The sequence below is a fragment of the Lissotriton vulgaris genome, chromosome 2_2, assembly GCF_964263255.1.
Source record: "Lissotriton vulgaris chromosome 2_2, aLisVul1.2, whole genome shotgun sequence".
In the NCBI taxonomy this organism is placed as follows: Eukaryota; Metazoa; Chordata; class Amphibia; order Caudata; family Salamandridae; genus Lissotriton; species Lissotriton vulgaris.
The window spans coordinates 192,269,703-192,287,577 of NC_141688.1; the positions used below are offsets into that span (position 1 = coordinate 192,269,703).

Here is a 17,875-nt window from a genome sequence, read left to right on the forward strand (position 1 = left end):
GCACCGGTCGCATACCATGGAAGCATTCTGAAATGTGCATCACATTTTCTGTACTAAGAACATGGAATCCTTGCTGTTAAGATTTCCACCACACAAAAGAGTGAGGCTAATAAACTTTAGAAAATGGACAAGAGTATGTGGGAAGGAAGGTGGCAGCCTCTTGTAATCTAGCACTTGTTACAATACATGTATGTAGAAAAACAAACAATAACAAAACGCGGTGCTTGTAGTAGGCAATATCCATGCAGAATCAGAAAAAAGCAGTGCTTATTTTCACTTGTAGTAATTCGAAACACTACTCTAATTACAAATAAAAAGCCGGTTCAGCTATTGATTGGCTCTGATACAAGCAAGTAAATTTCCTTCATGCACTTACAGTGAGCTAGAATGAGAATTCCTCATCAACGGGTTGGACAGAGATGAGCCATTGTGGGGCAACTTTGGTGAAGAAGGTAACGAGGAGTCCGTCATCTCCTCAATGTCCGAATGCGAAGACGCAGACTTCGGGGACTTCTTCTTCCCAAAGGCTTGCTTGAAGGAGCTCCGAAGCTGAAATAACAAGAAGCCATTTCTGAATGTGCTCAAAGAAGGATTTCAGATAGGTGAAAAACACACATATGAGTGAGTGACAGACATGGAGAAGAGAACATATTTGGTAAGATGACGCAAAGGATGAAAATGACTTTTTTTTACTGCCAGGGCTTGAGTTCTACATGGAGACTACCAGTATGAGGTAGGATGCCTCTATGCTTTGATGAGCAGGCACCCCAAAATGTATGATATAACTTTTTGGGGTGCTGCTGCTTTCATTTAAAAGAGAGATGGTTCAGAGGGTGGTTATTGATGGTACTCTAGGTGAATACGACGTGGTTAGTGGTGCATTCTACAATTTAAAGTAGGTCTCCCTTACCTCATTGACCTGCCAGAGGAAGCACAAGGCAGCAAAAGGGGATGGGGAAAGGAAAAAAGACAAGTTTTAACAAATAAAGCCAATGACAAGAAACAGTGTTGGGTTTGCACGACACAATGATGAACAATATACATAAAACAAATATACCTTACATGGTATCGTATGACTAGCTGGGTACAGGCAGAGAAGTTAAAATGCAATACAGAAACAAAGCGTTAGATAACAACAGACACAACATATTGGCGACAGCAAAGACACCCTGCCTAACTATCAAGAAAAAACACAAACACCCAACTAGCCAACAGGAAGGGGCAGGTACAACTGAAATACGAATAGGAAAGATATATCAACCGGAGTAGCTTACAGAGAAGACAACAAGCCGCCGTAGGTAACATTGAAGGAATGCAACCCACATTAGCTAACAGGGATGGCATGTAATCCTGAGCAGCTAGTGAACACTCTAAACTTGACCAACTAGTATGGAAGGGATGAAACTGAGACGATTTAACTTGTAATCCTCACTAGCGTATCACATATCACATTAACTAGATAAGAAGGTAGGGAAGCTGGAGGACTAGATGACATAGAAAGCACCTAAATCTGTTTTTTTAACCAAAAGACCTTTAAAACGAAACCTAACGAGCTCGAAAAGAAAGAAAGCAGACCGTACAAACATGGAGGTGCCGTAATCCTGATTAGTAATACCAGCGTCATGTGAACGGGAAAAAATAATTCACATGGAGGCATCTATACATAATTACCGCGCAAGAAAGAAATCTAAATCTTACTAGGTAAGATCGAAGGCATCTAAACCTCACTAGTTAATTAGAAAGCCAGCTAACCCCAACTAGCTAATCAGCTAAGTAAATCGGACATGCTAACACGCAAGATGAGCAATCCTTACAAGGAATGGATGGATTGTGACCCAGTTTTACAGGCAGGAACACTGAGTAACCATGACTAGCTATCATAACCACTGTGCAGTTCTCACTAGCCAATACGGTACTCTGTCGCCCTGGACAATTAACACGTAAACTGAGCAACTAACAGGCAAGGGACTTCGTGTCAAGTCATTTCACCATGACAAACTAAACATGAAAGCTGGAGTCCTAAACCAAATAAAACAAGAGGCATGTCACCCTGAAAAAGAATCTTTCCCTTCCTACTACATAGAGAAATTATTTCCAGAAAGCACCAGGTCTCTTCTGCCAAATACCTCACTCAGTAAAGCAGTGCTAACATGATTTTATAGCATTTTAACACCATCCATGCATGTTTCAAACTGCCTTGGCAGACTGCATAAAGAAGGGAAGTTTGTGCAGTGACAAGTTCATACCGCTAGCAACAGACCACTCACAGACCTACCCTAAAACCGGGTCTGTGTGATTTCCAATGTAGGGGTACCAGTGATGGGTCTCAACTTCTAGGCACTAAGTGTGTTTTTCGATGCTACACACCATGATTATGGCACCACTAAAGTACGGTATCTATTAGGCGCTATTGTCAAGCATTCTCCTGTACGACAGTCATTTCCTCCTATTACCATGAAGCAGATAATAGCAAAGAAAATGAGGTAATTCAATTCCTTATACAATGTACAGAGAATGACTTATTTCATTATGTGCTACAAGAGGCTGGGCACAAAAATTCCAATGTGGGGAATAAAAACAATCCCTTGAAGGGAGACAGGTTTGTGAGGGACAACACAAGCCATATGAAAGTACATTTCATGAGCCAATGGTGCACGAAAAGTCAGGTGCTCAATGCCGTTGTCTGAGTGGTGGCTTCTTTTGCTATAGCGTATGCTAGATGTCGCTACATCAGGAGGTACTCGTTAAGGGCCTACGTATATGCCTTGGTAATCTTGCTCATTGGAAGCCATGTTTGTTCCCCAGGATAAATACAGGTTAACGACTTCTATGTCACTTTAGTACTGATAGTTGCTCTACTGCTCTACCACAAGCACCAGTAGTAAAACCCAAGTCCTAAATTTGTATAATGGAGAAGGAAGGCTCAACAATTTGGATCTGGACAATATCTTAGGAGTTCCATTTTCTAAAAACTTTGGTAGTTCTTGGTGTACTCCTTGAAAATGCAGTCAACCATGAGATGCCAGGCTGTGGGCAGAAGCCTCCCATAAATAGGTGTGTAATCCTTCACGGAGTCCTTACATCTACTTCGCAAGCGATAAGCGACATCCGTGCGATGAGCATGCACCACCACACCCCAGCTGTGTTTAAAAGCAACAATGACAGACTAACATTTTACAGCAACATCAGGTGTTTTGGGCTTCTAACAAGAACAGGGTTCCGTATGCAGTGTTAGTAGGAGCTCTTCCCCAACATTTCATGGAATGTGCTAGGGTTTGTCTGCCCAGATACAGCTATTTAAATTCTTAGATATTCCTGGCACTAGCAGAGGTCCATAAAGGGTATCACACAGCCTCTTCTGACTGGAGAATCACGCAAGAGGTACCCTGCTTCTTAGGAACAACTAGAATATTTGAGTAAAGACGTATTTGTGCCCTCATCTCATGGAAACAAAATTCTTTTACCACCACTAGGGCAAACATAAAATACATTTGAAACCTGATAAACTTCAAGACTATAGGAAATGCATAGCATTAAATGTGTTTTTGTTACGCAATCGTTGGGAGGAATTGAGATCAGGTTGATAGGTCTGAGGGAAGCAGACCTACTATACTAATACTGATCATGGAGTCATCAATACAGTTATCTGTGCGGGTTTGTGAGGTGGAAGGGCGTGTGTATGTGTTCATCTTTCACCCCATGTAAAACATATCTAGCTTCTATGTCACTCTAACTACATAGCAAAGGCATGTTGCACTAACAAGAAGCGGAAGGGTAGTGCTGTATCTTTGGTCCTTATTCTCCGGAGGAAACGCAATGGAAATAAACACCAATTTGGACCATGTCCTCTGGTTGCGTTTTGATTGGCCATTGCAACCTTGTGGGCAGCTGCACCGGCCTCACCCCTAAAGTGCCCAACCAACTATTCATCTACACTGCAAGGGTGACAAAGTGCCCTCCCACTTGCAATTTTTCTTCTGCAAGTTTTAGGTTTCCAAACACCAAAATGCATTTACTTCAAGAACCTTAGTCCAAAAGTCAGATTAGGTCAATGAAGAGAGTGGAGTTAACGTAGCATTAATGTTAACACTTTTCTTCAAGTTTGGTGCAGACAAGCACATCTGAATGCACAGAGGTGAAGGCGCGGAACCCTATATCACCAGCACCTAAACCGCATGGCTGGGGATATGACAAAATGAGACTGAAGGCATCACTCATCCCATAAGACGCTCAATCCAGTATTTCAGAGCAGACATGTGTAGCTCGAGAGGAAAGCAACTCATACGCTTGGACATATTCTGATGAAAGCATCAGTATATTTAAGTCAAGTAACTACTCGCCAACGTACATGTGGTAGAAGCGTTGCAAGGAATGTGGACTCTGCTGCGCAATCCTGAACTGACTGTATGGCGCATCGGCTGCAGCACCAGGAAAGGGACTGTATTTTTATTGTGGCCACATCCTTCAGTTCATTCATCCAGCTTCAATCTCTCATTAATGCAAGACAGAGAAAGCACAGTAGGTGTCTTACCAGTGCTCCCGGGAGAGGCAGGAAGAGCAGGTGTGCGCTGTGAAGCGTACGGTCAGGGGGTATGAGGAGTGAGGGGTTAGGCTGAAGCAAGGATAGGCAGAGGCAGTAGTGGTGTGCAAAGGGAGGAAAAAAAAGGAAAGAAAAAAGGGCTCAGAGAACTGTAGAGAAGAACGTGGATGATGGAGAATGTATTGTGTGACGGCGCATGAATGGATGAATTTGACAGCAAAGAAAACAGAGCCTCTACGCTATGTTGTGCGACTCGCCCTCATCTATACTTCACTCGAGTAAGCACTACAGCTGGAACACACACAACTTAAGTGCACAATCCTCTGCACTTGACATAGTAAGGTGGATCCGGAAACAAAAGAGCTCTATGCCTCGCCCCGGTCCGCTCCGCTGTTGCTACTAACATGCCTAAGTGTAGTCGTGTAGGTAGTGCATGCTACAGACTAGTGATGTCATATGTAATTGGCTGTTAAAGCTGCCACAATGCCAGCAATGCTTTCTCGTGGAGAGCTGGTGCGTGGAAGGTAGGTCTGGTTGGCTTTTTAAGTAGGTTGATTTAGAACATTTCTATATTTACATTGAATATCATTACATCCACGCCACCAAAGTCTTTTACATGAATGTATATAGTTCTTGCCCAAAGACACAGATGAGGAAAAAAAGCAATTAATGTTACTGCTCTGAGGGGGAGGGTTGTGGATGGAATGTAACCATGCTTCCATAAATGCCATTTGGTGGGTATCGCAAGTCAGTCCTGGATTTATATCTTACATTATGCAAACTGACATTTTTTGTAATATTTCAAGCCTAGGGTAACAAATCCTAATATTTTAAGTCCAGTTGGATGAAATGGCTACGCCCATTGCTATGCATATCAGTGGAATGGGGCATAACAAAGGTTATTTAATTTTACTAGAACAGTTGACACAGTTTCACCTTCCCTTGTGCAAAGCATCCCACTTTGTAACCATTTTCTTTATCTGCAACATTCGGGGGTAGCCCTTACTTTCCTTTATTTTGGATGGACACAGTCTAATATGACATTTTAGCCCAGTGTTTCCAGATCAGCACAATGGAGAGTCAGCACTGGATTACCTAAGTGGATGGCTGAGGAAAATGGATCCCCATTATTTAAAATCCACTCACAAAAAGGGTCCAAATTACAATTTCTTTTGCGTGAGCCAGGTTAAAAGTGGCAAAAATATGAACAACTTCCAAATTTCGTTTAACGAGAAAGCCAATAGAATGCATAACACGACTCAACAAGCATATGGCATGGCTAGTGCTTTTGAATCATTACAGAAAAAATGGGTTCATATGGTAGGCGTCACTGACAAAAAAAAATCAACACTTCTTACTGCCCAATAATAGTTATATCAGACTGTATGATAAACGTGGTGCCTAGATTGACTATATTTTACAGCCATGTGGTTGACCTAAAGGGAGCTGGCTGCCTCCGCCAGATCTCAGACTATGTGCAGACATAACCTTTAAGCTAAAAACCCTGCAGGCGCCAACATCTCTTTACCAGATTCCACAACATCATAGTATTAGTACTATCCAAGAAATGGCCGCTCATTTCAAAACGCCTCGTCCTCATCTTGCAATGAGTGTTACCTTAAAAATGCGCTAGTCTCCTATTTTCTTTATTGTGATGAAATTTTGAACAAACACTGAAGCAATTTACCAGCCTTTGTTCCTGTGGACTAGCTTAGTGTTGTGAAGTGGCTTCCTCAAGGCTATTGCATGCCAGGATTCAACGTGTAACAGATCAGGAGGATCCCCGAAAACCCATCACTTACCCAGTTCTTCCTCTTCTTCTTCTTAGAATCACTCTCAACGTTGCTGCCAATGCTGGAGTGGCTGGTGGCACTGTTGATGCTGGAGACGCTGTCGGAGGAATGCTGCCGGCGGATGCGCAGATCTGCAGACTGTGGGGTTCCGTTACCTAGACAATAGGGAGCTCACACTGATCAATTCATTTTGTGAAAAGGCATATTCTGATAAAGTCACATTTTTATGCAGACAGCATATATTACACCCTAAAATCTCAATCCCCTTAAGTAACAAAACAATTGGGCGCATAACTTTGAATTATAGTCGGCCCATGGACTAAATGAACGCAGAGATTGTAGATGAGCTGTCCGTCCACGAATACTTCTAGCAGAAATAAAAGAGGGGAGTACAGTTCTTTAAAGCTGCACCCACTTACATTCGTACTCCTTTATGCACTGTTTTGTAACAATACTGGCACTTTCTAGTAGGACACAGGCACTGAGAGCTCAAACACATTCCATTGTTTAGTTCACTCCCAACTGTTCTGAAACACTGCAAGGAACATGAAAAGCTGCTACCTGCGAAACTGCATGAAAACCAAGTTAGGTCTCAAAGACAAGGGCGCAAATTAAAGAAATAAGAATTGAATTTGGATGTGGACGGATATTGATAGGATGACACCATCATGAGCCCAATCCGTGGATGGCCATAAAGGTATACATGAATGTTTGAGAAGATAACTTGCCATGTTATCTGAACACTTTGTGGCAGTGCCTGGTCTTGGTACATTAATACTGAAACCTTGTTAACAGTGACGCTGAAGGATAAAGCTGAAAACGTGACTCATGTAGTGTTAGTTTGTATTTTCTAGCTCAGTTTGTTGACACCTTGTACAAAAGGTAAACAGACCAGCGCGTCGAAAGCATGTTGCATCAGATATGAATTGCCAGGGGTGCTGAGGTGCCCACAGTGGCGCGAGTGTTGCTTACCTTTGCAGGTGAGCTCAGGTGTGTTTATCACGCCATTAATCGCAGCCTGCGCAGCAGCATTCTGCCTCTTAAGAAGCTCGATGGTCTTTCTTAACTCGTTCAGTTCGGAATCCTGGAGGGAAATAAAACAGAGTCAAATTCCCGCCAGCAATGAGTCGCATAGGTAGGACGCAAAGGGTTCACAAAATGTAAACAGTGCATGAATTCACACAGTGCAGGTGAAAATACAAGTATATGTCTGCAACAACATGCCCATAAATCATAAACATGCCCAGGTAAATTAGATTTTTTTTGGCATGGTCTCTTGCTTTTGCCTTGCCCATAGGTGGTTAGTTGTGCCGTAAAATTACAGGTTAATATCAAAATCAGCTTGTGTTTACGTCAAGGCGACCTGTCCATATCGGCCGTGGTCCTATACGCTCCCACAAAACTGGCTGCGTTTGGGTATGCTTGGGTTCAGTTAACAGGGCCCATGCCCAGCAGATTCAGTAAGGCACTTGCTTTTTGGGTAGGCCAACAAACATGAAACGGACTGGTTCCCTTCAGTAAAGCCACAAATAGGTTGACAATATTTTCATATACCATTTCACACAGAGTGCCAGTTTTAATTTGAATTTGAATTTAAAAATACTTATAGAGCGCACGTACACTGAATCAGTTTCATGGCGCTGGTGAGGTCCCTGAGTGAGAGTAATAGGAGAGCTAGGTACCAAAGGCCTGCTGGAATAATAACGTTTTTAGTGACCTCCGAAACTCCATGTAGGAGGAAGAGAGTCTTAAAGGTAAGGGGAGGTCATTCCAAAAGGTGGGTGCAAGTACAGCAAACTTCTTCCCCCCTGCCCGCTTCTTTTTGAACCGGGGCGTAGTTAGTAAGGCTAGGCTAGAGGAGCCTAGTAAAAAAGGTGTAACCGTTAAAACATGTAAAAATACTCATTTAATTGAACTACGGAATTGTGGCCCTTGCAGTGTTGGAATTCCCAACTTATAGGGAGGCAAGAAGGTAAGGTAGACAGACACAAACTAGAACTTCACTCCCTGAGCCATCTCGGTAGCAGAAAAACAAAACAAATGATGGGCTGGAATGCTGCCAGCAGACATTGCCAGTTAAGTCTGGCTCAATCATTTTCAAATATAACTTTACTGTCTAATACTTTGGGGCAGGCAATGGCAAGCAAAAGAATGCAGCCCAGATCAGGTCTAAGATACCGATCGACTGTAAGCATGGGATACTAAAAGCACTAAAGGCAGTCGCAGAGTTCCAGTTTGGTGAGTGAGTATGGAAAAGTAGCGAGAGACCGGGGTATTAGATTCCAACTTGTTTAATTTCTTAGATGGAGAAAATCAGTGACATTTTTCGAATTATGAAATTTCAGTTTAACTAAAATGTCAAGTTCACTCAATCACAAATTGGCAAAACAGGGATAAAATAGCATGAAAAAAATATATCGGACCTACATTTATTCTGTTTTTGTATTAAGTTTATATGGTGGGATTCTCTATTTTGCTTTGATAGTTAAAAAATATGTTTCAAACTAAAAAAAAAATACACATTTCAATAGTTCTTACAACTGATAAAACATGAATTTAAAGGCTATTCAAAAAATGTAAATGGTGCATAGCTGCAAATCGCCATTGTAAATAAAGTAAATTGGATTGCAATTATCCACTTTGTTATCTACTGTGACAAGAACAGGATGAAGGGAAGATGGTGGTGGGGAAAATGAGGGGTGAAAAATAACTGGGAAGTGAGCAGGGAATGGTGTAATAGAGATGAGTAAAGGAGTTTAAATGAAAAAATATTATCAGCAAAAAAAACTAAAATGGTGCACAATGCAAGAGGAATGGAGACAAAAATAATGGCCCAGAGTAAAGAGTGCAGGAGGAGTAGGAAGATCTAAAAAACAAAAGGCATAATAAAAGGCAGGGTAAGGAAAAGGCGATTAGGAGAGGAGCACAGACGATGCAGCTGAAATGCAAAAAAAGTATTAATTCAAGTTAAATCCGTCAAATCAGACAAGTAAAATTTGCAAAGTTGCTACTTGATTTGCACTACGTCAGTGTGTGTCAGGTTGTCTATGCCTCCAGAACACACTGAATGTTCTATCCACGTCCCTAGAGTGCCCCAAAAGAGGTACAAAACCAGCACCAAGGGAAAGTGAGATCCAGGGAGGCCAACACACATCTCAGCAAATTTCAGAATACAGCCTGTCATTTGGGTTACCTTTATAACCCCTCTCAGGGAGTGTGAACAATAGAGGTCTTCTTTCTCATCAGCTAAGTTCTCTTAGAGCTCATTCTTAGTGGAAACATTCCAAGGCTGAATGAAAATCATCAGACAATTGAAATCCACTAAACTATACATCAAATTACAGTTAATACTATGGGTAATTGATCAAGTTTTCCAGAGACAGCGCAAAACATGAATGAATGACGCATAGATCTATTAATGCACATAAAATACACATCTGCGAAATCAATAATTCTGTAATTACAGACAGCATGTTCAAACAAGCAAATGTGTATATTTTAATAAAGTGCTCAGTGATAAACCCTATAGTTTTCAATTACAGCCCCACAAAGAGCGTTTTGATGCTCTGCTTACCTTCTGCTCTGCAGTCATGGTCAAACTCTGCAATCGAATTGTCATGTTGCCAAGGCTCTGCTCGAACGCTGCCACAAGGTGAGCCTGAAATGTATAAGACATGGATTATAAAATATACTTTTTGTGTTACAGATGAACCATAAGTATTTGTGAAAAATGATGGACAGGAAAACATTTGCTAAATGAGCTCAGCCACCATCTACTGTAGTGTCTTGTCCCACCCTATAGCTGGCAAACCTATTTTCTGTTTTTTTTACGTTTAGAGGTTTATTCAAAAACTCAAGAGTTTCAGCCAAGTTGGAGAAAGACAATCTTGGATACCTAGAGGCAAAAATATTTGTAAGGATCATTGCCATGAGAAGGCAAACGCAGCAGGGTCTCGTAAGCTAGCCTATCATGGAGACTGGACGAAACATAAAATTAAGACAAACCGGTCCTACAAATTTCTTAATACAAATACAAAGTGAGTAAATAAGCATGAAAAAAACCATATAAGAGCCTATAACAAATGACTCAGAAAGAGGGTCTAGTGTTTGAAGGTTGTTAGAAACATTGATGGACATATGCAACGATGTTTACCGATGTCGTGCCAAAGCACAACATTCATATTTGCACCTCGTCAGCAGTACGTCCCTGCTTCCATTGGCTCAAATGCAGAGACGGTCTCCAAAAGAAGTCAGCGGCACATCTTCTAGAGCGGACTCAGCAGTTACGCACTCACTGCTGTTCATTTGATTAATATCTGTTGAATTAGCAAAATCTTGCACAATGCCCTCTAGAGGAAGGGATTAAATGCAGATCTATGTATGGTCACACCTTCCTATATCATACTGCCTGCTGAGGACCGCCCAAGGTGAAATGAATCCCTGATTATGACGTATAGACAAAATAAATATTGGCACAGAAGCCGATGTAAGGCCAGCTACAGGATTAGCTTGCCATGTAAAAGAGACGCCGACCAACATGCTTAGATCACGTTCAACCTCAAAGGTGTACTCCTCTAGTGATATGCACACAAAAAAAACAACGAAATGTCACTACACCATTAGAACAGCTACATCAGCTGAGAAGACATGACCTGCTCTGTAGTTGGACTAAAAGCGGATCATAAGTCACCGAACCAAGTGCTTTGATTCCAGCAGGTCACATGTCTATGTCAGCAAATCTGTTTAATTCCATTTTAGTGGAGTGTAAAAGTCCAAATATGTAATTTCAAGGTGTAATATGTTTTAATGGACTAAGAAAATATTCGAAAGGGGTTAGCAGTACTCCCTTTCATATCTGAAGTCTGGGAGATGTTGAAAGCTTTCGAATTGGATCAGAGTCATAAATGAAGACTGCGGGGTTATAGAAATATGAGGGGAGCACAAACATCTTTGACTTTGGTTGAGTAAAATGGATGAAAGATAAAATGTGGAATGCATTGCACCTAAATCGGACAAAGATCTATGAGGCTTCTCAAGGAGAACATTATAGCAACAGGGATTCACGATTAAATAGGAAAGAGAGAAGACCATCCATGGAGTCCAACTAGTTTACAAGAGCAATCCAAGCAAGCTCCTGGTCTGGCTTAGAGTCTCCTACTGAGGCCGAAGAGAAGAACCTTAAGTGTTGGGGCCGCAGGTCACAGGGAGGTCAGATCCTTGAGGGGAGGGGCATACATACCAGCAAGAGGCTCATGGGAGTCAGAAGGAGGAGAATCAACACTAATTACATATTTCAGAAAAGCTTATTTCAAGTTATGTTAGTAGGAACGAATATCACTGTGAAATGCACATGAAACCTAGGAGTAAAGAACAGTCAGAGTTTTCGCGTCTGTAGTTATGTTAACTGACACGTAATTTCTTCATACCACAGTTTTGTGGCTACAGGGCTTTTGACACCTGGTTTAGTGCCTAAACAATGTATCTATCAAGGTAAAAACCATCCTCTTACTGTAAGAGCCAAGAATGGTATTTCAAAGAAAAACATATCCTAGAAAAAGATAGAATACTTTGCGTTATATAAAGCCTACTGCAATTTTATCGCCAATAACTTCTAAACCAAATACCTGGTCTAAAATTCAACCAGAAAAGCTAGGTTCTCAATAGAGTATCAGTATCACCATTGTCTACGTAAATGAGCCCCTTTTAAATGTACTGTATGTACAGTTTTCCTATATGGATATCCTAAAACCTGATATTGATCAGGCTCTCCTGGACTCGGGCTCGACAAGTCCGATCAGTTGAACCATGAGAAATAGGTGGCCAATCCTGAGAGACGTATGCTACATAGGAAACCCCAGTTTGCCCCACTTTGGATCTAGGACAAGACCAGGATAGGCAACCAAGTAGGCCCACCTGCAGGAAGCGACAAGCTGCACTTGCAAGTAGGAAACTTTTCTTAGTGTAGCGAGGGCAAAGGAAACTCTGCCAAAGGTGTAAAAAGACTTCCACAAGCACTACTAATATACAAGGTATGGACAAAGCCATCAGGACTCCGCATTCAAGCGTTGAATAGAGCAAGGGTGATGCATAGATACTTCCTAGGAGAAGATCGGATACCCTTAAGGGTATAAAGGAAAGGCTACAATTAGAGAGGAAGTATACAACAGTGATGTGCTAGGTGTTGGAGAAACCCCCTATGGCACAAAATGGACATTTACATCCAACTGTCTCGTATTTACTGTAAGATGTCTGCAAACGCGAAAATAGGCATTGGCAAAGCCAATAGGTTGCACCCATGACACCGGAGCACAGATCTTCTGGATTCTGAAGATTTATTTTTTGCCAAGTGGCCCCTCTGCATGAGCATGCATATAGCATGCATCCTTAAATTATTTTTCTAAAAGCTCAAAAGAAACAAACTAGCCACCTTGCGCTTGAAGCAAGAAGGGGAGGAGGAAGAGAAAGAGAAAATAGTCCCTCATGCATTACAATGATTACCGTAGAAGCAATGTCAGCAGTAAAAGAATGCAACACATCCAATTGAAACACAGTGAGACTGCAATGCTTCTTTGGCAGGACGAACAGAAGAGTAGGGAGGAAAGCCATCAAATGAGAATCCAGGAAGTGAGAACCAAGAACGCCCACGAATCATGAGCAAGGGATAGGCACAAAGTCCACTTCAAATCTATACCGACTACAAAAAGTCTGCTCCTGACATTATGGTCACTGCAGGCCTGGCATAAGTGTCATTGTCACTTTCTAACTAGAAGTAGAAACAAAAGATATAGAGCTATAATACACCATAACATCCAACACAATGTAAAATCGTGACCAGTTCTTTCAGACCATTTCTGCCCCATACAAAGATTAATACATTAAGGAATGAATGTTTTAAAGAAAGATACTCCTATGGCAATGTATTTTTAGACTTCCTGGATAGAATTCAGTGCACCTCTTCACAGAAAGAGGTCCAACTCCAAGGTTGTTGATTTCTGCACGAGAGAAATCAATGCAGTGTCACCAAAGTATCGTCACAAAATGATGTGCCAGCATACAATAAACTTCACCTTAAGACTGGACGTTGGCTTCCGTTCAGGTGAGTCTGTCACTATCGTATTTCAAGAATTACGGACCTCATCCAGGGGTGGGGTTTAAAGTAAAAAATGGAGATTTCCAGCTGATGACGTAAAGCCATCATCAACAATATTAGAGAAACAGAAGGTAATGTCGACAGTGGTCCTCAGCGGGTGGAAATGACACCAATGAAATAGATTTATCGCAACCAGAATCAACAAATGTAACATTACAGCACACCTATAAATCAGACCCATTTCTTTCATGCATCCTTTATCAAGACCAGGGAAAAACAGACAACATCTATGCAAATTCAGCACAGTCTCCTTGAATCTAACCCAACGCTGGCGGAGAGGAAGAATGAGGAAAACCAACACTAGTTAAACACACCGAAGGTTAACACTAAATTGTCTTCTAGTTTTGGTTAGAATGTGACAGATTAAATAAAGTAAGGAAATACATTTGCACTTAGCAGCAAATCTCTGTTAAGTGTGCGCAACCAGCCGCTACATGACGCAAAGTCATTGCTAAGGCTCAAATTTAAAAGGATCAAAATATTTCAACCTCACTTGTGTTCTGCTGCGGACATATCCAGTGTTTTGGGCAATTCTTGTCACCGTGGCTTGTGTGCAAGATGGTGGGGGCTGCAGGCGACTTCTGGGGTCCGTGTCTTGTTCGCTGAACCGAGGGATAGCTGTTGAGGTTGGGCCAATGGAGCACGACATGCTCGCCACCAGTAGTGATATGAAAAGACATTTTGCGGTACACGCGGGGAGCAATATTGAACAATATTGACAAATGATAGAAATCCCATCCGTGAAAGCTGAGCCGTCACTCAATTCTGCGCTTGAGAATCCATCGCTCACATGATAAACATTAGTCCAAATCTGTGGGCGTATTAAAGCTGCTACAATGTCACAAAAAGTGCAAGACATAAACTTCTTCAAAATCACGAAACAAGCCCCAACACAAAAATGGCGCAGTGTCCAAGCCCTTCAAAGTTTGCAGGTCCCATCTCTTCCTGTAAAATGTTGAGCCTTAACTGCTGGTACACAAGGTGTGCTCATGAGAGACCTTCAAAGAACAAAGCCCAGAGTGGCATCCAATATAAGGTTTAAAATAGCAATTGACTTTCGACTCCAATATCGAAAGGTATTTTCTTATTGAAAGGTACATAAGGTGTACTAAAGTAAACAAGGTCTTGAATTTGTTCCAGAGCTCGTTGAAGATGGTTGCAGCTGACTCCGTTAGGGATGGCAGAGAGTACGGACTCTTATAAGGCCAGCCTGGCGAGTGGTGTGCCGTCCCCAAAGGACAGCGATGGTTACCACAGAAGCATTCTACATATTTCCTCTTGCCCCTCCTAAAAACAAGCCTGTACTCTAAAAGATGTTTCACATTCTCCGAAGGCACAGAAAGTGCAGACGACCAGATAGAGATGAACATGGGGGCACTCAGAAAATGACGGCAATAGAGGCGATGACGCGTTGTACAAATTCCAAAGTACAGGTGTTGTGATAAAAGATTATGCTATCGCCAAACATCAAACTCATACCCGTCATTATGAAGAGGAGGCCAACCCAAGGCAGACACAGCAAGGTGAAAGGATTCTTGCTTCTGAAGAGGGTTTCTGTCCTATCAAGCAAGCCCATCATTTTTTACAAAGAGCTGTAGGGAGCCATTACTAAGACTTAGTCATCAGTTTCCCGCAAACAGGAGCGTGCAAGGCGGGTCAGGAGGCGGAGCCTCTATGAATCATTAGCAGCTTCTCTGCCCTGCAGCAGGCAACGACTAAGGGACATTCCTGACCAGACTTTATCGGTGAACCTTCTTGTCTTGTCAAGTGCCTTTTTAATTTGGAAAAGCTTGAAAAGTCTCTAGCGCCTTTTCACTGAGATTAAAAAAGCCGTCAACATGAGATAGCGCCAACAGCTAGGCGCTTGATGCAGTCCTTTTTCCCTCCAGCAAATAGTTCTCTATCTGTAAAGCAGCCTGCTGGGGCACTTTTTGTGTGAGGTTAGGGGAATATGTTCTGGTTCGCTGAGGAGAGAACACCAGACACAGTAATATTAAGTCCAAACCAGTGTTATATGTTAAAGAAAGTAATTTAATGAAACAGCAAAATGAAATACTCCACACTCCAAAAGTAGTTCAGGCACAGGATTGTAACCTCCCTATGTGATCTAGTGAGACTGGATACCCTTTATGGCGTCTGCTTCCCCAACTCTCTCTCGCTCTGGAGTACCCTTGGCTTCACAGAGACTTCGACAAAGAGATGGGTACAGGCGTAGGTCAGGCACAGGTGGAGCACATTACGAATTACCCCGCATGACAGTTTGTAGGTCTGTTCATTAGTCTATTAGGCCCAATTGTTTTGTTTTTGCAAAGGTTAGAGTGCTAGCAGCAAACTTCCCCTTTGCATGGATTAGACACAGTCTACCACTTTGTGCATGTGCAGTCCTGCAGCACCTGCTCAAACGGCACGGTGAATCAGCAGGTCGGGCACGTGCAGTCAGCGACTGCACTCTCTGGCTTCAGTGTCAGTCTTGCGCATCCCCAAACCCACAACGGCTGGATAGCGAGCTCAGCTGACTAGTCCGTTGTTGCAGCCTCGGTGAAGCAGGTGAATGCTCATATTTGTGGGTAGGTGTGGCCGCTGCGGTCACTGCAGGTGTGAGCTCATCTTCAATGGTTGCAGCCTCCAGGCTGATGCAGATGGTGTTCTCCTGAGAGAGCTGATGCCTCCAGGCCGGCAAAGTCAATCCTCACGGTTTGGTAAAGGAACCACTAGGTCTTCAGGTCTGCAGTGGAAATGCCAGGCAGCACAGTGGCGATTCGTGCACGTTTTATGCAGCTGACGGCAGGAACTGCCCTGGGAGCCTGGGGGACCACTAACACTTCCGATTATGTTATAGAAAACATGTAGAGCGCAATGCTCACCATACGGTTCTTGTCGCTTGGGTAGTAGAAGATAGCTACTAGAATCAGAGTTCGCCATTAGCTTGTCGAAACTGTCATGTTTTTAAACGTTTTCTAAAACTCACATAATTGGATGACGATCTGATGTCAAGAGGAAAAGAAGAGTGCTCCAAGTGAGGGGGTTAATACGGAAAACCTGCACCCTTCTAGCCATTTTCCTTTGCTTCTCGACACAAAAGGTAAATTGTGGTAAGCCGATCTAAGATGGCGATTGGGGGTGTAGCTCTGAATCTTGGAGGACACAAAGGCAGGACTTTAGCCGTGAAGAGCCTTAAAAATAGTGCAGGCTGTATTAAAGTCTGTCCTCTGAGCTAATGGAAGTCAGTGGAGCTTTTTCATCAATGGCTTAGTGCGACAGTCTCATGGCTGAGAAAAGACGAGCCGGGCAGCCCGATTTTGAACTAACCGCAGCCTGAGCCAGCTTTGCTCCCAATCTGTAGTCAGCATCTTCCACAAAGTGGTAACTTAGTGGGCTTCTCCTCCAGGCCAGTGTATTCTGCAGAATATATAAAACCCACTTAAAAGGGGTAAGAGGTTCTAAAGACCTATTTCTTTGATCCTGCAGAGCCAGGCACTCTCCTTCCCTCTCTGAGCAGGCAGACAAACTTCCATGTACTTAGACAGACTCACCTTCTCCAGCACGTTGTAAACTTCAGGGGATGTCCTCTCACCCTTGGAAGACTGGCTGTCATGCAGACACCAGCCCTGGTCCCACAGCAGTCATTAGAGAACTCTTCAGAGTGCTACTTTCTTTGGACAAGAAGATCTTGGGCCTAGAAGAGTGTGGGATTATCTATGCCCCCACTTTGTTATTAGTTTTTCAGACAGGGGACGTGGATCCATTTTCTAAGGCTTCAGAGATGGTTTGGGTTTTTTAAATCTCTGTTATACGTCATTTTCTGGTTGTTCCTTAGACACTTTTGTACACAGTGGCTCTACCAAGAGGTAGCAATCCAGACAGGAGCATCCAAAAAACGCGCACAAAGATTTATGAGATCACAGCATGTGGCTGTCATCAGCCTTCCAGATGAAGTAATCAGGGACAGACAAAAGGGCAGGCCTGGTCTAGAAATGTACTCAGCTTGAACAAGAGAAACTGCAGTCCCACCCCTCACCCCTTCAATCTATCAAATGGCAGTGCTCATCAAGAACCAATCAGCAGCTCCTTACCAGGGCTAGACTGACTACCGGGCGTTTTGGAATTCTGCCTTGCTGGGGGCCGATTTCACTGCGGTGGGGGCTGATTTCGTTGATGGAAACCTGCATGTGCTTTAAAATAAACAAAGCAAAACGAATTGTGTTCAGCACAAGCAGGTCCCCATGAACGAAATCAGCCCCCAGCTCAGCAGCATTCGAAAACACCAGGTAGCCAGTCCGCCATGCTCCGTGCTAACAAGGTTCTCATTGAATGTCATACCTGCGAACCCTCCAGATTCAGGTGGGAGACTTCGGATTTCAATGCAAGTCTCCCGCCCCGATTCCTGCATAC

At 42.8% G+C, this 17,875-nt stretch overlaps 1 protein-coding gene across 10 annotated transcripts in view; it reads right to left on the minus strand.

Annotated features, from left to right (window-relative positions):
- NAV2 (neuron navigator 2) overlaps positions 1-17,875 on the minus strand; it is a 669,134-nt gene that overhangs the window by 36,431 nt on the left and 614,828 nt on the right. For all 10 annotated transcript variants that reach the window (XM_086959512.1, XM_086959519.1, XM_086959517.1 and 7 more), the window contains 4 exons: positions 9,908-9,991; positions 7,306-7,417; positions 6,343-6,488; positions 377-549 (listed from right to left, as the gene is read on the minus strand). In XM_086959512.1, the coding sequence (XP_086815638.1) occupies positions 377-549; positions 6,343-6,488; positions 7,306-7,417; positions 9,908-9,991 (515 nt within the window). The remainder of the gene's footprint in view (positions 1-376; positions 550-6,342; positions 6,489-7,305; positions 7,418-9,907; positions 9,992-17,875) is intronic.